The 24,975-nt window shown below is 43.6% G+C and overlaps 2 protein-coding genes across 2 annotated transcripts in view; one reads left to right on the top strand and one right to left on the bottom strand.

Moving 5' to 3' along the window:
- The window catches only part of BBS9 (Bardet-Biedl syndrome 9), a 340,657-nt gene extending 330,446 nt beyond the window's left edge, over positions 1 to 10,211 (bottom strand). Inside the window, exons 1-2 of the mRNA XM_045827319.1 lie at positions 9,023 to 10,211; positions 7,814 to 8,790 (exon numbers count right to left, since the gene is read on the bottom strand). The gene's annotated coding sequence lies outside the window, so the exon portion shown is untranslated. The remainder of the gene's footprint in view (positions 1 to 7,813; positions 8,791 to 9,022) is intronic.
- A 169-nt stretch (positions 10,212 to 10,380) lies between these two features.
- On the top strand, positions 10,381 to 24,409 carry RP9 (RP9 pre-mRNA splicing factor). Its single transcript, XM_045827321.1, has 6 exons — positions 10,381 to 10,670; positions 16,797 to 16,827; positions 17,773 to 17,902; positions 21,144 to 21,235; positions 23,170 to 23,231; positions 23,786 to 24,409. Exons 1-6 carry the CDS (start codon positions 10,519 to 10,521, stop codon positions 23,979 to 23,981), a joined length of 663 nt encoding a protein of 220 aa, XP_045683277.1. The 5' UTR covers positions 10,381 to 10,518; the 3' UTR covers positions 23,982 to 24,409.
- The last annotated feature ends 566 nt before the right edge of the window (positions 24,410 to 24,975 follow it).

Genomic DNA, 24,975 nt, shown 5'->3' on the forward strand with positions numbered 1-24,975 from the left:
CAGAAGCAACCCAAGTGTCCATCGACGAATGAGTAGAAAAACAAAATGTGACATGTACAGACAATGGAATACAATCGGCCTTAAAAATTAGGAAGGAAACTCGAACACATGCCCCGGGACATGGGTGAACCTTCATTAAGCTACTGAAATAAGCCAGCCACAAGGACAAGTACCGCATATCCCATTCACAGGAGATACCAAGAGCCATCAAATTCACAGAGAGCAGAGCCGTGGCTGCCAGGGTTCAGGGAGGGGAACATGGGGAGTCGTTGTTTATGGCATACAGAATTTCAGTTTGGCAAGATGAAGGATTTCGGAGATTGGCTGCACAAACATGTTAATGTACCTAATTAACACTACTGAACTATACTTAAAACGGTTAAGATGGAATATAGTAGTATTAGCACAACACTTGGCACATAATAAGGACTCAGTAAACATTAGCTATTGCTATGGTTTTTACCCTTTTAATGATTGTTTTTAAAACCTACAATGATGAAAAAAACAAAAAGGCCTTCAACGTGTGAATGGCTAAACGAACTATGATACATCCGCACCATGGAATAAAACTCGGCAGTTTTTAAAGTCAAAGTAACAACAACTTGGATGGGTCTTAAAGGACACGATGTTGAGTGAAAAAAAACACACCCAATCCCAAAAGGCCACATATTAAATAATCCCATTTCTATAACACTTTCAAAACAACAAAATTGAACTGATGGAGAACAGGCCACTGGTTGCAGGGTTAAGGGAGGGTGTGACTTTAAGGGGCTAGTACAGGGAAATTTCTTCGGAATGATGGGAAAGTTCCATGACCCGACTATGGTGATGGTTTCTCCCTTTTTTTAAAGATTTTATTTATTTATTTTTAGAGAGAAGGGAAGGGAGGGAAAAAGAGAGGGAGGGACTCCAAACACTGATCAGCCACCTTTGGCATGCCCTCAACCGGGAACCTGCCCACAGCCCAGGCATGTGTCCTGACCGGGAATCGAACTGGTAACCTTTCGCTTTGCAGGACAACACTCAACCAACAGAGGCACACCAGTCAGGGCACTGGTGATAGTTTCATGGGATAAATTTTAATTTCTTAGAACTATATTTCAAAAAGGAAAATGCATGTGATGTAAAACATGGTGAAATTGAAATAAGATGTGTATTATATTGTACTGATGTGAATTTAATGGTTTTGATAATCAGTATTAAGAAGCCTCTATTTTTGCAACTTCTATGTGAGTATAAAATTATTTCAAAATGACAAGTTTAAAGAAACAAACTACATGAAATAAAAAAGATAGAAAGAAGGAAAACTCCATTCCAGACCCTCTTTTTATGCTAAAAAAGAAATGAGTCAGATATGGGCAAGATATTAAAGAAAGTGAAAGAAAGACACATCGCAGATAAACTCATAATGAGTTTTAATATACACGCAAGGGTTTCTGGAAAACATCTGTATCACTTGTTATTACTAAGAGCACTGTATAACCATACAAGTTGTCAGATGACTGAGCTTCGAATCTGGCAACAAGTATTCAAAACGTGTAATAATAAACACTTTCACACACTTTCACACACTTTCACTGGAGTTTTTACTTGAGAGGAAAGTAACAGTATTTAGTAAATGCCCTGTATTTTCAGCACGCACTCCAGATACATTGGAAAATTGTAATATGCCACACTTGTTGGACAGCCAAGATGAAGGTACGTCGTTCTCTCGCCCAGAACAGAAAATGACTCACTCACAGTACCACTCAGTGAATCCCTAGGACGCACAGCACTCAGCATATAACCAGCATCACGGCAAAGACTTGTTACAGAGAAAGGATACAAAGCTTAACCAGGAAAAGGAAAAGGTGCATGAGGTGCAGCGAAGGGGGAAGTCCGGAGGAAACCCGGCACCAGCTTCCAAGGTGGAAGGACAGGGCTCCAGGGCGAGAGGTAAGGCAGAAGAAGAGGAATGTGCCAGAAAACTGAACAGGAGCTTCCAATGAGATCAAAGGAAAACCAGGATTGATGTCTGGACGGAAGTGGGGAAAAGTGGATCTAGAAAAAGAGAGTGATCGGCAATATGAAATGCTGCTGACACGTCATGGAGAATGAAGACTCGGTGGGGGGTGGCGGGGGGACAAGCTCCATTGGGAGGCCCGGCCAGGACAGAAATCAGCAGGCTCACCCACAAGCAGGGGAGCCTTTGCGCACATTCTGCGTCAGCCAGTTTAAAAGGAGTTTCGCCCTGGCTGGCGTAGCTCAGTGGATTGAGCACGGGCTGTGAACCAAAGTGTCGCAGGTTCGATTCCCAGCCAGGGCGCATGCCAGGGTTGCAGGCCACTGCCCCCAGCAACCGCACATTCATGTTTCTCTCTCTCTCTCTCTCTCCCTTCCTTCCCTCTCTAAAAATAAATAAATAAATCTTTAAAAAAATAAAAAAGGAGCCTTGAAGAGACGAAAGGAAGATCTGTTCCTCAAAGGGGTCTGACTGTGGTCTTCACAGGGTCTGCCTATGGAGCACACCGAATGCCCAAGCGAGGGTGAAAGAGATGAGTTTTTCCCATCAATGCTATTGAATGGGACATAAAAAAGCAAAATGCTGAGATAAGGGACCACAAGAGACGTAGCTGCAGCTGGAGCATAAACAACACATAACTGGACTCAGTGAAAATAGCTATTGTGTGAAAATGGCCTTAAAAACCTTTGTTAGTCAACAAACTTGTTTAGCTTCCTAGAATAAAGGGGAAAAAACTTGCAATGTAAAAACGAACTCTCCAACATTGTAAATGGAAATGTTCTGCATCATGCACTAATTTCTCACGGTCTTCTATCATAAAGTTAAAGACGTATCCTGATTTAAAAAAATTGCACAGGCAACACTGACTTCCTTCCTGTGCCTCCTGCTCTATCGACGCCTCCTTCGTCACCCAGCACTTTGTTGGCTTCTGAAAGTCCTCCTTTCCCAGGCAGTTTACCTCCTTGCGGTCCCTTGATCAGCAGCATCCTTTTTAGAAATGCAGAACCTCAGCGTGCCCCACGCAACTTCCCAGGAGATTCACATGCACCTTAAACTTCAAAAAGCACTGGCTGAACTAGGAGCTGACAGCCTAAGTGGATGTTTTCTTAAGAGTATGGCGCTTCTTCCCCACCACCCTGCCCTTTCTTTTTCCTGGGACACCTGCCACGAGTTACCTTTCCAAAGCTTGAAAAAGAGACTTATTTTTTCAACTCACGAAGTTTTAACAGCTAGAAAGTATCCATCAACCAGCTGATCCTCTCATTCTATAGGAGAGACCCAAAAAGGTTATGACTCTCCTAAATCCCACAACTAATGGCAGAAACTGGCTTTAGCATACCGCTTCCCGGACTCTAGATCCCTGTTTTACTGGGCTGCCACTTCCCGCAACTTAACTGAAAAAGCATAGATCAGTGAAAGGATTTCTTTGTTTTGCTTTATATTTTTTTTCATTTATTGATTTTTAGAAAGACATCAGTTTGTTGTCCCACTTATTTATGCATTCGTTGGTTGATTCTTGTATGTGCCCTGACCAGGAATCAAATCTGCAACCATGGCACATGGGGACGACACTCTAACCAACTGAGCTACCTGGTCAGGACCTACTTTATGACAATTTTTAAAAGGAAGTGGGGACAATGCTAACTGAAACCTAGGTCCAACAAATGGCTCTTCCTCACAAGACCACAACTACCTTAAGTGCACTTTCATCCCAGGGCAAAACATAGGTAATGCATAGCAAAAGTGCATAAATTCCATTATATCCAAATTCCTCATACTGGTTCCCCATGTCCCGGGTGGTATGGTGCACCATTATGAACAATAATTTATTACATAAGGACATAAGGACTTATATCTTTAAAAAGTTAAGGAACAAGAGGAAAACCAACAATTTGGGCTGATGGCCAGTACCCAGTAATAGTCAACGAGTGCTTCTCTCTGACTTGAAGGACAGACGGACGCACCGAAGGGCACACTGCCTGCTCTCAGAGAAGTGAGCAACCACTCACTCACTCATCTGTGCTCAGCTGGCGTGCCACTGATTCCCTTCCCAAAAACTGTGGAACTTTAAAATGACAACTTAGCTGCAGGACAATAGATGACAAAGGGGAGTTCCTTTCCACGTTGGTCTTAAAGATGGGTCTGACAGCAAGTCGAACAACCTAAGGCTGCCAGACATCCTTGTTTGAATGCAGTACTGAGACAGGCTACCACAGGGATGGACCTCGAAAACATTATACTAGGAGAAAGAAGCCAGCCACAAAAGGCCACCTATTGTATGATTCCATTTACATAGAGTGTACAGAATAGGCAAATCCATAGAGATATAAAGTAACTAATTAGTGGTTGCTTAGGTCTGATGGAATGAGAGCACAGGAAGGTTATAGAGGAAGGATGAAAGGTTTCTTTTTGAGTGATGAAAACATTCAAAATTTGCAGTACGACGGATGGTTGCACATATCTGTGAATATACAAAAAAACACTGAATTGTACCTATTAAAAGGGTGAATTATATGAATTATGTTTCAATAAAACTGTTATTTTTGAAAGAGTAAATGGTGTTGGATACATGAGGGGTTGTTTCTGAGTATTCCTTATGCTTTTGTTTATGTTTACATTTTCTCATAATACAATAAAGTTTCCCTTTTTTAAAGTAGGATACGCCTATATTTTGGTTGCATTTCCCACTCTCTCAGAAGAACAGTGAGTTAGCACATTCAATCCAGAAAGTCAGCAAAATGCACTTTACCCTTCCTCTTGGAAGAACCACCACCACATTGAGAGAAAGAAAAACTAACCATAAATTTAGAATTTTCCAAGCTCAGAAAGATACAGGTCTTGACTTTAAGATACTAAGGTAAACAGCAGGTAGAGGAAGTCAGTTACTGGCAGGTTAGGAAGAAAGAAGTAAAGAAAAATAACAGGGCATTTTTCAATCATGAAACCTGACTTTTCTGTTACAAAAAATAAAAAGTATTCCAAATAACAAAAATTAAGGGTGTATAAAATTGGCTTTTACTTGGTTTAGTCTTAAATAAAAAGAAGAAACAAGAGGCCCTGGGTGGTATGGCTCAGTGGATTGAGTGCTGACCTGTAAATAGAAAGATACCTGGTTGGATTCCCAGTCAAGGCACATGCCTGAGCTGCCCACCAGGCCAGGTCCCCAATTGGGGGCGCTGGAGAGGCAACCAAACATTGATGTTTCTCTCCCCCCCTTTCTCCCTCCCTTCTCCTCTCTCTAAAAGTAAATAAATAAAAAAAATTTTTTTAAAGAAGAAACAAGAATTCATATTTTATCCCCTATTCATTCAGGTTTGAGTTCCAGCTCCTCTGTGAGTTTTTATTTCTAAGCAAATGAAAAACAAAACCCAGAAATCAGGTTTTCAATGCCCATCATCTCCCTTCCCTGGAAAGGAAATGAATAACTACAATTTACTAATCATTGACTAGTCCCAGGCAGGGTTCTCAGTGCCTTGTAAGTATTCTATGTTAATCTTCCTACCAGAATACAAAATAAATCATAGGTAGTATTATTATTCAGGTATCCCTTGCACACAGAAAGGTTAAGAAACCTGCCCAAGGGTTCACAACTAGTAAGTGGTGGAAGTAGTACCCCAAACCAGGCTGTCTAGTCCAGAACCTAGACCCGTGCAGCCACACCACAAAGACCGAAAGGCTGCACCTCTGTGCACAGTAACTCTAATCCCTGCAAGTTCAAAATGCAGAAAAGCAGTTCATACATTTAATTAAAGGGTTAAAGGATGATTAGAAAACAATAATTTTAACAGGTTTAACAGGGTTTTAGCAGGTGCATACCTATAAATAGCCACAAAAGATTTATTTCATATGCTTCATTAGAATGATAAATAGAAGATAATCTTTTTATCCCCTAAGCTCCAGAAATTCTCCTCCCTACTTATCACTTTACATTTTTTTTTGTTTTTAATACCTACTTACACACATATTATCTCCCACACAGAGTCTGCTCAGTCTGAGTTTTTATTTAAGATATGCATATTCCAACACCTCACTGGCCTGGTGCTACAATATGGAAGGGTGGCTAGAGAAATGCCTGTGCAGGGACATGTGGTCAGGAAGGCAGATTCTGGGATTAGGAGGCTAAGGCTCTGACACTGCTGTTGTTCATATTTGCAGCTTTGCTTTCTCTGGGTCGTGCTAAAGCTGCCGCAAATTCTGCAAAATAGGACTCAGGTCTTCCAGTCCAAGAAAGATGGCAAGTGCACATACAGGCAATAGAATGCTGCTTTTGAAGACATAATGGTAAGGGTTGAGTGTTGGAACTTTCAATAAAAGACACAAAAGGCATAGAGCACAGGAGAGGGAGTCTTTCTGACCCCATACTCCAGCGATGTGACCTTAGACAAGTTCCTTACCACCCAGTCTCCCAACTGTTCTGGGTGGGGGAGGATAAAATGGCCTAACATGTAGCTGCTTAGCTCAATACCCAACCCACAGGACACATCAGATAAATGTCAGTGGTAACTTACAAGAAGTAATGGTGGTGCCGGTGTGCTGTGAGCAAGACAAATTTACACAGGGCCAATCCGACCCTCTGGGCTGAGGTTTAAATGGGACATTCAAAAGGCTGACAGTAATCTTTCATAGATATGTTGTCAATCAGCAGAGATGTTTTATAAGTTCGTATGTTTCAATATTTTTGAGAAAGATTTGAAAGTCTTAATCCTGCGAGGTAAGACTTGCTTACATACATCAAAAGATGTACAGGAATGTCCAACCTGCAGCCTGTGAGCCACATGCAGCCCAGGGTGGCTATGAATGAGGCCCAACACAAAACCGTACATAAATTAACTTAAAACAGTACAAGATTTTTTTGTGATCACGTGTTGCAATGTATTTGATGTGTGGCCCAGAGATGCAATAAGTTGGAGACCCTTGGAAAACTTTTAAAATTATTATATACTATTGATATCGGACTTTTTTCCCTTTAGTGATGTTTCCATCGGTTAAGTTGTACGATAAACATAAGTGTAGTTGTAATTTAAGAACAACAATTACACAAAGTGAAAAATCCCTTAAACTCTCATAAATAGCTTGTAAATTATTTGCAATTTTTTAAAGTTTTTTAGATTCTTCTGAATAATGGTTCTGTCTATTCACCAAAAAAATCTACCAATTATTCTCATGTTCTCAACTTACATATTCCTAATAAATTAGAAAAATCTCTCCCTCTCTGAATGCTGGCAGGCTTTAAGACTCATAGTTTCATGCACGTGTGTGACATGGTTTCATTTTTTTAAGTAAAAGTGAGCTAGGAAAAAAAAACTGAATTTCTGCTGGAAATCTTAGTCAACTTCAGGACTTGGCTGGAGGAGGGAGATGCTAATAAAATCGGGTCAGTTCATCGACGCTGCTGTAGTCTGCAATGTAAAGGGAGAAAGTGAAGCAATAATCCTGTTGCAAGAAGGAATCAGAGGATATAAGTACATGCATCCCACTTCAGTCATAGGCTGGGAACTGCTTTGACCATTTGCTCACAAGACCTGTTAAAGTGCCACAGGAGTAGGATGCTCGTGCACCACGTGACATTCCTGAATGCAATCTTTAAGAATTCTTACCACCCTTTCTGTAAAATGTTTTCGGGACTTCACACACATCGTGCTCGTAGTTGTGTTTCGTTTTGTTTTCAACGCAAACATCCTTCCTAAGAAACCTGTCACCCCATATCCCCCCAAACCATTACACGGCAATAGAGGATCAATTTTGCCCACAAACAAAACTCACAAAGGGAATCCATGCCCTGGATGTTTAATACCACACCTACTTTCTTACCTGAGGCCGAATCAGGTGGGTCCTGCCCCACCTTCCTTCGAACTCTCTTTCCGCAGATTTCCCTTTAAGGACGCCAGCCAGGGTCCTGGGGAACGGCGAGAGCGAGAGCGGAGAGTGCAGAGAAACGCAACCCTAACTTCGCTACTCCCTCTTGCTCTCCGGCTCCAACTCGTTCCACGCCCCAGGCGAAGAGCACTGCCAGCTCCACAGAGTTGGAGGGATCACCCCAAGGAGCTCCTCTGCATCCCTTCTCTGTCACCCCCAGAGACAAGCAGGGAAAACGGCATCGATCGCTTGGAAGAGACCAGGCAGGCAAGAACAACGGCGAGAGCTGCAGCTCACGAAGAACAGGACAGGATGAAGGAGGAGGCTGTGAGTGAGATGTAGCAGAGAAAGGACAGCAGCGGCGGAAGGGACACCTCCCGGCTCCCGCCTAACTCCAAGCCATCTTCGCCCTGTTGTCATAGCACTTTTCAACGAAGGCTACTGCACAAGTCAGATGGCTGAGCCCCGATGCCTTCTGGGGGATGTAGTCCGGGGAGGCTAAGACGACGGAAGAAGGAATATTTTTTCTGAGTAGGCGGTGCTGGGAGTCAGATTTCTACTGGGCGGGGCTGGGATGAACTACTGTTGGGTGCTCATTAGCAGAGAAAGGTAATTAATCAAATTTCCTCTGCAGGCCTTGGACAGTTCTTCGATTTCTGCGCTGAGGTAGATCCACCACCCTCTCCACCGAGTCTCGGCCGCGGACTTAAGCCGCAAACCTCCAGCAGCTTCTCCGTCCCCTCCCCTCGGCGCTCCTGGGTGGGGCTTTCTGCGGGGGCGGGTCGTCCGCGCCCTTCCACAGGATCCGGGTTCCCAGGACCAAAGCCTCCAGGAGCGACCTCATCTTTTCCCCTAAGAGACCCACGAGGCTCTCTCCAGATGAGCTGCAGTGGCCCAGGTGGGCGTGAGGGTAGTGCTGGCCCAGTGCTTACCTGGAAGAGGTAGATCAGAAGACCAAGATCACTGAGATGGTGGGGCAAACTTCTGGTGGTTTAATTTTTTTCCTAGTGGAAAAAGTGCTGCTATAAAGTTATCTGTACATTTCTCCTGATCACGTGCTAAATATTCTCTATTGCATATACATTGGATTGGATTCCTAGTATATAGGTATGCAAATACTCAACTTTACAATTGAACATAACAAAAAATGCCAATTTTTCAAACCTTTTTTCATCTGTTGACCATCGGCGCCAATTCAACACCAACAGGAATCCCCAAATGGGGGTGATGTGAAGCAGGAAACTTGATTCATGGCAAACAGCTCAATTATGATACAGCACAGTTGTAGAACAGCTCAATGGCATTACAACTCACGGACGACCTAGCACAGCTGTGGCAAAGAGGCAGCCCTAGGAGACACTCCAGTGAGATGTCTTCAGCTCCAAAGGGAAAAATACAGCCTTCAGGGGAAAGGGAAAGCCTACTCCTCAATCCAGAGGGGAGCTAACCTATATAGAAAGAAGTCCAAGAGCATGCTAGCACCTTTCCCTTCCAACTCTTATTTCCCCCACAGGCCTTCAACTCAAACTCTAAAGGCCCCCACAAGATTTGCAACCAGGGGAGCAATGGGTGGCAGCAGCATTTCCTGCGCTAACACCCTGAACTGTCTCCAATGCCCACTTTTCTCTGCCCAGTGAGCTGACCGCAGCCCTGCCTAGTCTATCCTGTTGCTTCTTAGCCACCTCTTTATTTCAGGGTCACCAGCTTTAATAAACACTCTCAAAATAAAAATAATAATAATGAAATGAAAAGAAAATCCTACTACTGATCCATCATTGATCCACCCTCATGCAAATGAAAACTCCAAATTCTCACAGTTTGATTGGTCCAAACAGCACTGTTCAGATTGGTCAAAATGGAGCTGCTCTGATTGGTCAGGGATATAGCTGTGCAACTTTGATTAGACAGTGAAATTCTCAGTCCTATTGGTTCAACTGGGATTCCAGGCTCTCATTTGTAAAGACTGGCTCAGACATCCCCCACACAGTGCAGGCGAACAGTTCAGGGTAGGAGGTAGATCCAGTAAAGTCTTCTTCCTGAAACTGGCTTGTCTGATAGGCCCCTATTTAGAAATGAGTGCTATTTTCGTTTTTTATATTTAAACCCAGTTAGCTACCAAGAGTATTTCTTGGTAGTTGCCTTTTTTCTCAGGGTCTACACATCTTTGCTTTCAAATTCAATGTAGGTATAATACCCTCCTAGTAACCAACCTTGAAACTTCCTTCATTGGATCTTAGCTTACGCTTTAAAGGTCCTGTTTGTCATTACCAATTAACATTACCCTAGAAAATGAATTCTAAGTTACTTTTCTTAAAGATATAAGTATTTCATAATCATGAAAAGCATTAATTTTTTAATACTGATATAAAACCATCAAAACAACGCGAGGGGAGCCTCCTAGCCAGAGAGGTCCTCAGGCAGAAGAAAAGGACTCCCAACGTCCCACCGCCGGCATCCCGGCCCTCAGCTGCCGCCAGGGGGCGCGATCCAACCTCCAGCTCTAACCGGCCAGGCAGTGGGCCGGTGCTCCCAGCCAGAACTCCAGACCGCGCCTCGGGAGGACGACCCGGGCGGCGGCGGGAGGGGGCGCTGCGGTGACCCGGCGGGCACGGCGCGGAGGAAGTGTCGTCCTCGCCGCCGCCTGAGCTGCGCAGGCAGCGATGTCCTCCCGGCACGGGCACGCCGACTCGGGGGCCGAGGGCACACGGCGACCGCGGGAGCCGCGGGATCAGGAGCTGCAGCGGCGCCGGGAGCAGAAGCGGCGACGACAAGACGCGCAGCAGCTGCAGCAGCTCAAGCACCTGGAGTCCTTGTGAGTCCCCGCCCGCCTCCGGGCCCCTTCGAGGAATGGGCGCCGCCTGGACGCCACAGTCCGAGACCCGCCTGTAGGGGGCAGGCGGCCCGGCTGGGGTTTTGATCAAATGCGGCGCGCAGCGCGGTGCTGCCGCCCCGCAGCGGGAGGGAGGGTCAGTGCCCGGCTCCCCCTCGCCGCCCGAGCTGGGTGGGAGCGCGGGCCCCACCCCCAGGTTCCGGGGCGCTGGCGGGGAGCGGGAGGCGGGGGACAGGGTGCAGGGGGCGCTTCCGCAGAACTGAGTGGCTGTTGCTGTCCACGTGCCGCTGTCAGAGTTTCGCCTGCGCTCTATTACGCGCTCTCTCTGGACTTGGAGACTGAATACGCGAGAAGTGCGCTTCGGTCCCTGTCCTTTCACGGTGTTCAGGTCACAGGACCCACTGTGACCCCGATACAGTCTTTTCGTTTCTGTTACTAAGGGAAGAGAAAACGCAGTCCTGTAACCTTAGTGTGGTAAGAATAAACAAAGGGGTGAGGGACCTGTCCCTAACTACTGCGAAGGTGGCCAGACCGGTAGAAGAGTGTTAGGCTTGCTCTCCAGCCCTGAGGACTTGAACCCGGATTAGGGGTGGAAGCTCAAAAAAAGGGTTAGGTCGAGTCACACATACACTCTTGCAGGTGAGCCTAGCCCGACTTAAGAGGCACTGGGCTCCCAGCTCCTGAGGGGTCAAGAAGAGTCCAAGTAACCACTGGGAGGAGGGTAGGTTGTGAAGGAGATTGAAACATCAGGTGGGAAGTTGCATTAATGACCTTCCCGTTCTTGTCCGTCATTCTGCGACCCTGTAAGCAGCTGTAGGAGTCAGTGCCTCTTGAGCTTTGACACCCAATGCAATGCTTTCTTGGAGCCCCGCCTGCTCTTTCCAGTGTGGCCCTTGAGCTGAATGTCACCTCAGTAGGGCAGTGGTTGCAGGATAGAGCCCTTGCATGGCAGGCACCCACAGTCCTGGCCCGGTCAGGCCTGGCCCGGTCAGGGACTCTGTTTGGCTCATTCCATCTGCTCAATAAGGCAGATACTCAAAAATCTTTCCCAGCTTAAGCTCAGGCAAGGCCTAGCCCAGCCCAGCCCACCTCTCAATGTCTTCAACTGTAGGGTGCCAGACAGTGGTTAATACTATACATTTATTGTGCAATTCACAGACGTCAGAGAGATTATAACATTTTTGCAGATAAGAAAGTGTAGGTTCAAGAGTCAAGTAATCTGATCAAGGAATCATCAACCTATAAACAGTATAACTAAAGAGGAACCCAGGTGTCTGATTCCCAGACCAATGAGATTTTTCAGTTTGCAACTTAAAACTTTCTGGTTGCTCACTTATTTGGTTTGGCTAGTTCTGAAACTTGTTTACGTTTAAATAAAAATTTATATTTCCAGAGTCATGTAGTTCAAATATCAAATACTCCTAAAAGACTGATTAAAAAGGGGGTGGGGGGCATGGTTCTGCATCCCTACTCTTCATCCACCCCACACACTTCACACACTCTCTGCACCCTCCCTCTAAGCCTCAATTAGTAAACTATTAGTTTTTTTTTTCCTACTGGGATTCAGCTACATATTTTTAAATTATCTGCTTATACTGCTTTTTTTTTATTAAACAATAGACATTCCCTCTCAACCTCATGTCATAGAAGGTGAGGCTTCAGTTCTCTTTCCCTAACTTTCTTGTCTCCACCCTTCCAATTATAATTCTGTTAAATAAAGTTAGTATTAACATTATTAAAACTATGCAGTACTTTTCACTTTTGAGCCAAATGGTGTTCTATGATTTCTTTTGCTTTCATACCAGTGTTGTTTTTCAGGTAGTTAATAAGAGCCTCGGGGGGGTTCTTCTATTAATTTGCTTAATTTCCTATTACTGAGTGCTAATTTTATTCCAAAGGGTCTGAAAGTGAGAGTACTTTTTCCACATCAGAGCATCTGTCAATTAATTTTTTTAAACCTAGAATCTAACTCCTGTTCTCCTCCAGTAGACTCTGGTTCCCTTCCAGACCGGGTGCACAGCAACCATCCTGCGACTGCCCCCACCACTGTCGAGCCTTGGATCCCATTCCTGGATCCCCTGTCTTCCTCCTTCTGTCCTTACCTCATTTTGTTGAAGCACATTCAGTAATTCCTATAAAAAAGTGCATTTGGGGTAAATTTGTTAAGTCCTTTCATACCTGAAAATGTCTTTATTCTCTCACACATGATAAGAGTTTGGCTAGGTACAGAATTCCAGGTTAAAATTGTTTTCACCCAACTTCAGAGCTGGCGTGCACCATTTTTAACTCCCAATACTGCTCAGAAATCTGATGCCGCTCTGGTTCCCTTTCTCGTATAAGTTACTTGTTCTATCTCACCCTGCCTTTGGAGGCTTTAAAGAATTCTTCAACCCTGGTATTTTGCAGTTTTATGATAATGTAAACTTTTTCCTCACTGGATTTTCTCTCTCTCTCTCTTTTTTTTTATTCCTCCTCTCCCTGGATTTTTAAAAACTTTAATTTTCTTAACATTTCATGGCATTTAACATTCATACATGATTTGCGTTTTAATTTCCTTCCCTCCATTTTTTTTCCTTAGATTTCTGTTGATCCTCTGTCTTTTCTCTCCTATTTTACATCTTTTCTCTCCTATTTTACATCTTTTTGTTTTTTCATTCTACTTTCTGTAAGATTTATCTTCCAATACTTCCACCATTGCACTTTTTTAAGTTCCAATTATATTTTTAATTTTCAAGACATTGTCTTTGTTCTGAGAATCCTTTTTTTCATAGAATCCTATTGCTAACTTCATCAATGACATATCTTCTCTCATCTTTGAGGATACTTATTAGTCTTTGTTTTCTTCATCTTCCATTGCCTGTTTCTTATTTGCCTTTTCTTTTGATCTTTTTTACTGAGAGGTTTTTTCCTACTGTGTAGGGATCCTTAGGTCTTCCTCATTAACAGTGAGGCATTATAGCCCTGACTGGTGCAGCTCAGTTGGGTAGGTGTTATCATGCAAAAAGAAAGGTTGTCAGTTCAATTCCCAGTTACGGTGTGTGCCTAGGTTGCAGGTTCAGTTCCCAATCAGGCCCTGTACAAGAAGCAACCAATCAAAGTGCCCTGACAGAGAACTGAACCAGCAACCTTTCGATTCAAAGGCTGGTGCTCAATCCACTGAGCCACACCAGCCAGGGCCAAATCTATTATTTTTAATAGTTAAGTATCACCTTACTATTTGAGAAATATCTTTTTTAACATGCTGCATAAACTAAGGAATTCTTTAGCACTAGGAAAAAAAATACTAACCATATGTCTTTAAATTTGTGGAAACAGTTGGAAAATGTACCTTTTAGGGAAGGCCATTGCTAATAATAATTGATTTCAAAATATGCAGTCCCACCCAATTCCTTTTTCACCTAGGAAAAAACCATTTACATACTGTTCAGGAATTTGGATCTTAGCTTGTTTGGCCATATGTTATTTGTACGGCTCCTATGGCAAAAAGAAAGCACTGTTCGAGTCAACCGAAAAACATCAGCCAAGTGTTTTGTCACCAAAAAGAATTTACTCAAGAAAAGGAAAGGGTTGCAACCCAGTGCACAAAGACATGGCAAGCCGCATGCACACTCCGGCCTGTGTACCAAGGTGGAGGGGCTTTCGTAGAAGAGAAATGGAGGTTTCAGAAAAGGGAAGCTGAGACCAGAGGGCTTTATTATAAACATAGTTCTTCCTGCAGGGTTCTCCCAGGTAGAGCCCTCCTGGTGTTGTACAGTGCCAGACCTGCCACAAGCCCTGGCTCCCCCCGGAGACCCTCCCCACCGATTATGTTTGCTTACAGTTTCCCTTAGTCTTGATCATCGGGTTGTGGGGCACATGCATAGACTGACCACTTCCCTTCCAGACTCCCTTGCCTACAGCACAGCATTTCTGTTGCTAGGGTCTGGCTGCCAGTGAAATACAGCCCCTTCCCAACTTGTGCAAACGGTTGCTGCTAAGAGAAGCCTGGGCTTAAGACATGCCACAGCTTTCCACTGGAAAATATTTTCAGTATTTGCTTTGGAAAACAGCGTATCACAAAAGTTATTTACTATGTAATCCATTTTTTTAAGGGAATGTAAATCATTTTATTTATTTTTTTTCACTTTTTAAAAATTATTTATTTATTTTTACTGTATTTTTTTCCATAACCATATATCCCCCTTAGGCCCCCTCCCCCCTCGATCACCACACTGTTGCCCGTTACTGTGTAACCTTTAGGGAATAATTCCCACTCCGTCCCTTCAGAAAAGCTCTGGATCAGTGATGGTGAGAAGGAGCTCAGAGAAGGCTCCATCCCACTCCTTATTTGGAAAGGTGCAGAGAGGAAGCCAAAGGGAAGTGTTTCTTGCTGTGGCTGCTCACGGCACTTCTCATCCATCACCTACTGTGCAGGAAAAAACACTCCTGTTCTCCTTCACTACACTCAGACTTCACTTACAACAGCACACTACAGTCCAGCTGCGTGGCGGGTTTCCAACACCACTGAGCAACTCTCCTGTTCTCAGAGGACACCCAGTGGATGTCTTACACATTTAACTACATTTAACTTAATTCCGACACTGTCTACCTGGAGATAGAGCATCAGAACCTGCAAGTTAAAGGAACAGTCCCACAAGACTGCCTCACCCACACACACTTTAGGTGCCAATCGCCAAATCCAGGTTGTCACCTGTGTTCTGATCAGCTATAAATGAGAGGTTCCTGCAGCCCCCTCCTGCATTTTGGTTCATTTGCTAGAGTAGCCCATGAAACCCAGAAAAACATTTCACTTACTAGATGACTGGTTCTTTATAAAAGGATGTAGCTCTGGGAGCAGCCAGATGGAAGAGGTAGATGGGCAAGAGACGTGGGAAGGGGCAGGGAGCTCCCAACCATGCCCTATGCAGGGGTGCCACACTCCGTGTGTTCACCCACCCTGAAGCTCTCTGAACCCCATCCTTTGGGATTTTATAGAGGCCTCATTACGTAGGCATGACTGATTAATCTTTGGCATTGGTGATTAATTCAACCACCCTAAATGCGGAACTGAAAGTCCAACCCTCTAATCACCTGGGTACTTCCCCTGGCACCTAGCCGCCATCCTCAGGAGCTTTCCAAAAGTCACAGCATTAACATAAACTCAGTTTCACTGAAAGATGCTTCTTATAAATAACAAAAGAAACTATATTCACCTTTATTGCTTTAGAGCTATATCAGGAATTGGGAACAAAACTCAATATTATAACAAAAGATGCCCTTATAGCTTTATGTAAGAATTACGAGGGTTTTAGGAGCTCTTTGCCAGGAGCAGTGAATGAAGACCAGGAATGTATTTCTTATTACAAATCAGAGTATCACACCGCCAAAGATGCTTTTGTTCACATCTCAGAGGACAGGAGAAGCATTTCACTTTCCCCTTACCCAAGCCATGCTAACCACTGCACCCCCATATTTACTCTCTTTAAATGGTCTTTACAGGGGATGCGTAAGAAAAGGGTCCGGATGAGGAAAACATTAAATCGTTAGAAGGGTTTTAGGAGCTACCCTATTCAATGTTGAATAAGGGAAAGCTATGCTAGGTAAACAACCTGACTGCTCTAACAGTTTAGAACCATAATCAACTCACAGGTCTTCTTACCTCACATTTTCCCTATAATCTCTTGCTTTCCCTTCTTCCGAAAATAAAATTGTGCTAAGACCCAAGTTAGTTATTATTTCAGTTAATTTAAGTTCTAAATCTCAACATGATGTGGTATACCATCAGTTTCATTACCTGTGATCTCTTGAGTGCTGGACATATTTTATTAACTGTTTTAGATATAACATATTTTTAAGTTTTCATTAAAAAGTATACTTTTTGCCCTGGCCAGTGGCTTGGTTGGAGCATCATCCCATACACAGAAAGGTTGAGGGGGTTCATCCCGGGTCAGGGGACATACAAGACGCAACCAATCGATGTTTCTCATCTCTCTCTTCCCCTCTCCACCTCCCTTCCTCTCTCTCTAAAATCAATAAACATAACCTTGGGTGAGAATTAAAAGTAATAATAATAAAATGTGTCATGTTCCTGGTAACGTGGTTGATGGTGGCTTTTTCTTTTCCTTCTAGCTACGAGAAACCTCCTCCTGGGCTTATCAAGGTCAGTGTGAAGTTTGTCCATTTGGTTACTCTCTTAGGCATGTCAGACTCAGTGCTCCAGCTCAGTCACTTGTTATGAAAACAGCTGCCCGTGGTTTTGAATCTCCTCCACGATGGTCCTGTTTCTTCTCTGCAGACTCCAGTCACACACTTTGGGCTCTGTCACGGGCCTGGTCCTTTGTAGAAGTTTCATCAGCCCAGTGTCTGTCCCTAGGAAACCGGAGCAGGCCCATGTGTGCTCCTCAGGCATCGCCACTCCCTTCTCTCTCCTCCTCCAAGCTCTGCTGCCACAGTGCCAACTCTCACTCACCTGGTGCTGGTCCCCTAAGTGTCACCAGCTCAGAAACCAGCAGACCCTGGGGAGCCCTGGCGCTCATCCAGCCCCCAGTCCCTGATGTAGGAGCCCCTCCTCCAGCAGCCTGGCCCAGGTCAGCCTCTCTGGGAGAGAGAAACTTGGAAGACTGGTTCAAGACCAAAGCAGCCTTTTCAGTTTGCTAACATTCAATTTTTTAAAAAAGTTCATTACAAACTTAATATTCATGGAAATGTGAAAAAAATCAAAAGGTTAAAAACTCATTAATTTTGTAATACAATTCTTTGGTGGTGAAAATACATTTCATGAAAGTTAGCGGAAAACTTGTAATCTTAGAATCAGAATTGGAACTCACAAATCATTTCTGTGCACGTGATTTCTGCGTTACTAGTGAACACTAGTAACCTTTCTCCAAGAACAGCTGCTTCATTCTCATGATGTAATTCCTCTGGTGCAGTTATTTCCATTTGTCTGTCCAGTCTCATTGTCTTTCCGGTTCCTGGGAGGGTAAGTAATGATGACCGTGGGAGCTCCACCCCCTGAGAAAGCCCAGCAATGCCATGTTCTCAAGCAGGTGGGAGAGAATTCCAGCGCTTTTTGGCCGCATTGCTTACACACCGTTTTCTGTTCTAGGAAGATGAGACGAGGCCAGAAGACTGTATACCAGACGTACCGGGCAATGAACACGCCAGGGAGTTTCTGGCTCACGCACCGACAAAAGGCCTTTGGATGCCGCTGGGGAAGGAGGTCAAAGTCATGCAGTGTGAGTGTGGAAGTGCGTCCAGTCCTCCTGAACACACGCAAGTTACGGACCACCAGTCACAAAGCACATTTAGCCTTTCACTCACCTCACTCCGTTAAAGTCACGGCATGATCTGTTTTGTAGAGTCAGACACCAACGCGCACGTGTCAGTAAGTGGCCCGAGGTAAGAGGTGCAGCAGAGGTGTGACTCCAGGGCTTCTGCCTCCAAGGGCAGCAGCCTCCCCACAGGACGGAGCTGCCTGCGGAGTGCACTCTTGTGCAGTACTCCTGCAACAGAGAGGGTCTTGCGAGGAGGCGGCAGTGACATGGGGCACAAGGGATGCATCAGACGGCAGGTCCCTTTGGGTCTTGCCTCAGTCAGTCCCCCTCCATCAGTGGCGTTGAGGTTCACCCTGAGAGGAGCCACAGGCCACAGAGGGTGGGTCTGGGCCGGGCAGAGCTCTGCGTGCACACCCGCACCCCTGCAGAGCAGCAGCACCTGCGTCCTGCACAAGGTGGCGTTGGAAGAAAGGGCCCCGCAGGCTGTTAAAGACATCTGTGTGTACAGAGATTCTTCATGCACATAATTAAAAGAGCTTTTCCCCATTTCCCCTCACTTCAAAGTTAACCACCTGAACCTCTCTTAGGGTATTTTGAAGCTTAGCTTCACATTTTCTAAATAACATGATTATACAAGGGTGGGCAAAAGTACGTTTACAGTTACAATATAAGTAATACCATAATTAATAAATAATAATATAAGAATGAACCCTCTCATGTACTCACAACTACAAACCCACTTTTGCCCACCCCTATATTCCTGCCCCTTGATTTTTCACGTTTCTTCATTATCTGTTGACTTCTTCCTATACAAAACCCTCAGTTTTTCTATGTATCCCCACCTCTACGGATGTTTTATTAGAGCAGGCTTCCCCCAGAGCCAGTGATCCAAGAGACAGCAAGGTGCAAGCCACACTGGATCTCATGGCCTACCCTCAACAATTATAAGCTGTTGCTTACACAGCCGAGGCCTGTTCGCTGTGCAAGGCGCCTGCATGACGGTGAGCATGCCAGGACCGGGGCCTGCTGGAGTGCTCTTGGAGGCTGGCACCACACCACCTCCTGTCCAGCAGTGAGAGAGGTAGAAGGGCTGAGTTCACTTTTGAGCGGAGATTGGTAACTGGATCTCACTGTAGGGTGACCTTTCTGGGCTGATTGACAGATAACAAAAGATTTATTGTTGTAAACAGTAAGCTCTGAGATTGTCATTTTACAGTAAACAGTATCTCTGACTCTCATTCGGCTGGTTAACAGAAAAGTTGTTTCTGGCCAAAGGTGAAGGCCACATTCTTGTGTCTCAGGGCCTGACGTGAGGAACGAGGCTTTGAAGTCTCAGCATCAGCAATCAGTCGTCCTCCTCCCCTTCCTGTGTTCAGTGTGGCGCCTTGCCTTCCAAGGGGCCTGGGGCCTCCACGGCCAGAAACCCTCCTTTCACCTTCTCCGAAGAATGAACCTCTGCTCCAGGGCTGGGGAGAGGTGCAATCCCCCTTACTTAAGCTACCCCTTCAATTCCATTTCCAGAGGATGCTGCCAGTTCCTGAGATGCAGGGGGTTCCACAAACTGAAACTGACTTGGTTCTCAGTTCTCCCTTGTGCTGGGTTAGAATCAAGTTTCCTGGGATCTGCTGTTCATTTTGCACACTTACCTGCATTCTAACTTCCAAAATTTTTTACTGCTGTCTCTTTTCCTATTGTCCCTGTCCTTGTGGTTCATGCCCTTTTAAAGGTATTCTCTTTGTTGTCATTTTTATGGGATGGAAGGTGATGAAAGTAAATGACTGTTTCAGTCTGCCATCTTTACCCAGTCCACTGAACTTTTTTTTAATTTTATAAATCACTGTTCTGTTTAATGAGGTAGTTAGTTGTGTTTCACTTACTATTTTCAGTTCTTTTCACTGACTTGCAAATTAAGAGTGTTTGGTTAGGACTAGAACCAGTTTTACCATGAAGTTAATGAAGTTGGCCCCTTACTTGCACCTTCTAAAGGCCTGTGAAGTCCCAAACATGAGCTCATACGGCCCTGTCTTGCCAAGGCAAGATTTTTCTTTTCCCTAAAAACCCTCACCTCCCCTTAGGTTATGTAGGTTTCAGACTCCACAAAACATGGATCCATCCCAGGTGAGAAAAAACATACATATAACCCTTACTCTCACTCTCACCGATTTCCGTGATCTGAGTGCTATCTAGAGCAGAGCTCCTCACACCTGGGGTGGGCCCAATAGTCTGTGTTTATAACAGGCTCCCACGTGACTGATCCATCAACCACACTTTGAGTTACAGGGATCACCTTTCCTTTAACAGAGTTTTGATCACAGATGGTCTGGATCCTTGATACCCACATACCAATCCATGGCACTGACCATCCCTCCATCCTTGTCATAAAGGCAGACATCTGTTTAAGGGGTCTGCATTAGCATTAGAGTGCATTCCTTCTTCCCCAGCTGGAAGGAAATCAAAATAGTGAGGAGATAAGGTCAGGGGCATGTCAGGGGCAATCAAGAGTCCCTAAACTTCATTTTTTCCAATGGTTTCCTACTACCAACTCTCAGAAATAGAAAGGGAACAGCATTCCTTTCCTGTCACTACACATATTCAGGAGCAGCCAGCATGGAGCAGAATTGGCTGACCTTAGTTATAATGCTTCTTCCTGACTCCTTGGTCGACACTGATGCCTCTATAGTTTGCTCAGGCTGCTGAAACCAGGTACCGCAGACTGGGTGACTTAAAGCAGATAAATTATTATCTCATGGTCCTAGAGGCTAAAAGTCTGAAATGGGTGCCAGCAGCGTTTGTTCCTACTGAGGGCCTCCCTAAAGCCTTTATCTCCCAATAAGGCCACATTTTGAAGTACTAGGAGTTAAGACATTCAACATAATGAGAGGAAGGGGGAAAGAAGCATGACATAACTCAACCCATAACACACAGTTAAAAAATAAAATGAAATTACACTTTGCTTTTTGCATGGGATTGCTTAGTAAGTGTTTGGTTCATTTCTAAAGCTCCAAGATTAAAGGATGCTTCAGGAAGCAATTAATTTTCCTCTATTTTCTGGGATCCTACATGTTTCCTCCACTGATTGCATTTGCTTTTAAAATCGGAATCTAATGAAGAATACTTTTAATATGAGCTACTGATAACTTTATCTTATTAAGTAAAAATACATTATCTCACAAAAATATATCCCCTTTTTCTTTGTTTTTAGGTTGGCGTTGTAAACGGTATGGTCACCGAACGGGCGACAAAGAGTGCCCTTTCTTTATCAAAGGCAACCAAAAGTTAGAACAGTTCAGAGTAGTAAGTAAAACCCCAGAGTGTCAATGTACGTTTACAAAAGATGGTGAATACCCATGAATCAGGCAATCACACGTGAACTGGAGGTTTATGGAAAATATATTCACAGAAACCTTTTGGCCAAATATCTGGTGTTAACTGCATCTCTGTTAAATTGAAAATTTGTGACAGATTAGTTACATTAACAAAAAAACTAACTTCTTATTGAAGTGTTATTTGCTTATGCCTTGGGGACACTGATTCTTTTTCTGAAGCAGACAGTTACTCACTTGTTTTTTATTATGTAAAAAAATATTTCATAACAAAAAAACAGCGTTCTAGTTTCCTGTTCTTTTTTTTTTTAAAAGATTTCATTTATTTTTATTTTTAGAGAGGGAAGGGAGGGAGAAAGAGAGAGAGAGAAACATCAATGTGCAGTTGCTGGGGGCCGTGGCCTGCAACCCAGGCATGTGCCCTGACTGGGAATTGAACCTGCAACACTTTGGTTCGCAGCCCGCGCTCAATCCACTGAGCTACTCCAGCCAGGGCTAGTTTCCTGTTCTTATCTACAGATTAGATATCTTTACATTATAAACTGGAAGTGTGCGTAAGTGATATGTCCCCATTAGATAACAGTAAAGTAGACCTGTCATTTCCTCACTTTATTTTAACAGAGTCACCTCCCAGGGGTGTTAATTCACCATTCAGTTATTGCTAAAATTCACTGTTGAGTAACAGTTTCGGCCATTTTCACTATGTGTATCTGGTATATTGGGATTGTCAGCACATACCAAGCTGACATTGTGCTTTCATTTATCTGGATAAATCATTGATAGCTGGATCAGTTTTTATAGCTCCTCTAACAGATAATTTGGTGATAAATCTCAAAAACTTAAAAAACATTCAATATTTTTAAATTTAGAAACCTAAATGCTAAGAATTAACCCTAAGGATATAACAGAACATCAAGATACACAAATTTTTATGAATATGGAAGGATCACTTTCAGAATTATTTATATGTTTTAGAAGAAGGTGTAATGTCATGGGAAGGTGTGCATGGAAACATAAGTGAAAAAGAAAATAGAGCCATATATAATATGGTTATAATTTTTTGTAAATTATATAATGACTTTAAGAACACACTAAACTGCCAGCAGTGGATATTCCCAGGTGGTAAAATAATCGCTATTTTTAACTTTATTTTTGTATTTACTATGTGAAATTGTTATGAAAAACATGTTCAAAGATAATTCACATACCATAAAATTCACTCTATGTGCAGTCATATTTTTAAGTACTTTAAGTGATTTTAAATTATATAGCTACTGCACTACTACATTTGCCTTATTTTAACAAAATGAAAACATTTCAATAAGCTTTTCCAAAATTGATTCTTCAAGTCCAAACTTGCTGCTCTCCCCAAAGGGAACTACAGTAAGTAGTTTGATGAGTATACTTCCAGACTTCTTTTTGGGCACAGGTTTTTTGTGCATCTATAAATGAATCATTCTTTTTTTTACTTATTGATTTGAGAGAGAAAAATGTCAATTTGTTGTTCCACCTACCCATACAATCATTGGTTGACAAATGAATCATTCTTACATATCATTTTCCACCTCGCTTATTTTCCATAATTTCTCTTGATCATCTGTCCACATAAACAATGAGAATTACCTCCATATTTCTAACCTTGAATTATTTATTAATGACTTTACCAGGTTTATTTCCTTATAAAGAATATTTAAATTATAATCCTATATTTGTATAATTGGAAAATCTTTTTTATACTCTGTGAGTTTGAAGTATAGTGACCCTCAGGAAGAATTAGAACATAGAAAATATAAAATTACACCAAACCAGGGGGGTGGGCCAATTTCAGTGAAACAGGGATTTAATTTTAATTTAACTAACAATCTATTAAGCCTAACGAAACCTTAACCTTGTCTAACCCTCAAGGCACATGAGGATCCCATGTATGACATCATACGGGAGAATAAAAGACACGAGAAGGATATAAGGTGAGGTTCCCTGATGATGACAATATCCTTTTAAAGTTTTAAATTATATTAAGTGGGAAAGAACCATTCCAGTATCAGAGGAGTGGTTTTGAGGAGGTAGATTACTTAGTATGAACTTGGGCAGTGGGGGAGTGATTTAGGAAGTATGTCTCTGTTAGAAGTTGTAACAATAAGGGACAACTGTAATAGCATAAACAATAGAACATTAAAAAAAAAACCATACCAAAGTGAGCATAGACTATGAAGACTAAAAGTTTTTGTAAACTTTTACATTCTAAAAAAAAGGAAGTTATAATAGTAGGGACTACAGAAACATGCAGAAATATGTAGCACAATGAAAAGAGTGCAGAATGCTTGCACATTGGTTACAGTCCTATGAAATAGCTGTGGATGGGGACAAGGATGTGGAAAACATGCAAAAATAAAAATGGTAACTGTGCTTAATGAGGTGATTATTTTGTGATTTTTGTTACCCTCACTGCTAATCTTACACCTAAAAAAATTTTTAAGTTAAGTTACAGTTTATAGTCCTCTGACCAATCTTACCTGTTCAGGATACAACAGCTAAAGCAGTTACTGGAAGATTCCACCTCAGATGACAATGGGAGCAGCTCCAGCTCCTCAGAGGATGAGAGACCCAAGAAAAAAAGGAAGAAAGAAAAGCATAAGAAAAAGAAGAAAGAAAAGAAGAAGAAGAAGAAACGAAAGCACAAGTCTTCCAAGTCACACGAGAGCTCGGACTCGGACTGACAGGCCCCGGGCTCGTTCAGACTCTCGTCTCAGGCGGGGATCGGACACCGGGGCCAGAGAGCAGGGGACCGCGGGGTCGGCGAGGACGGGAGAGAGGACGCCAGTGAGGCTGCCTGGGGTCACACGTGTGCGTTCTCACCTACCTTCCAGTGGAGGTGTGACCAGCGGAGAGGGACTCGCACCTTCCCAGGGGCCTGCTCCAGGCGGCAGCTGACTTCTGGCAGGAAAGCTCTCTCCGGTGTCGTCCTCCTGGCCACTGGGGTGTGAGATTCCTGAGACACGGCGGGATGGCGGGTCGGGACCGAGGGGGCTCTGAGGACGCGCCCCGGGCGCTGTCACCCTCCACAGTGAGGCTGCTGAGTTCCCAGCCTGCAGGCTGGACCTTCCTCTGTTCTTCAGATAATAAAAGGTCGTTATTTATTTTTTCATATGTGTTTATTTTTTATTTCTGAATAATACATGCATGTGCTTGAAATTTAAAAGGTATGTAAAGTTTAATTATGAAAATGCTTCCTTCTCTCCCCCTCTTACGGGAGCCTCCCTCCACTTCTTGCTTTAACTGGAATCTAGGCAGCCCTTGCACCCCCTACAAGTTAGCTACTATCCCTACCTCTTCCTGAGCTGCGGTCCTTTTGTCCAACTGTCTCAGAACCTCAGACCTCCTCTGCACCTAAACCCACACAGCTGTGTAGATTGGTACCCCCACAAATTCATCATCTCCAAACTCAACTGAGTCCTTAAAGTTCATCCTCAGACATCATCCTTCAAGCTGAACATTTTCCACTCCTCTCCAGGAAGGTTTTGGGAGCCCTCAGACCTCCCTTCACAAAGACAACCTACCAACCTACCAACCTACCAATCCATCATCATAGTTATGGGAGGCAGAATTCTAAAACGGCCCTAAGATTTCTCCCTTAATCTCCAAGACTGTTAACATGGTGAATTTTATTCTTATGATTTGATCATTGTTACAAGCACAAGAAGAGGGAAATTA

This window comes from Phyllostomus hastatus, unplaced genomic scaffold, assembly GCF_019186645.2.
Source record: "Phyllostomus hastatus isolate PE091 unplaced genomic scaffold, TTU_PhHast_1.1 phas_scaffold_78, whole genome shotgun sequence".
In the NCBI taxonomy this organism is placed as follows: Eukaryota; Metazoa; Chordata; class Mammalia; order Chiroptera; family Phyllostomidae; genus Phyllostomus; species Phyllostomus hastatus.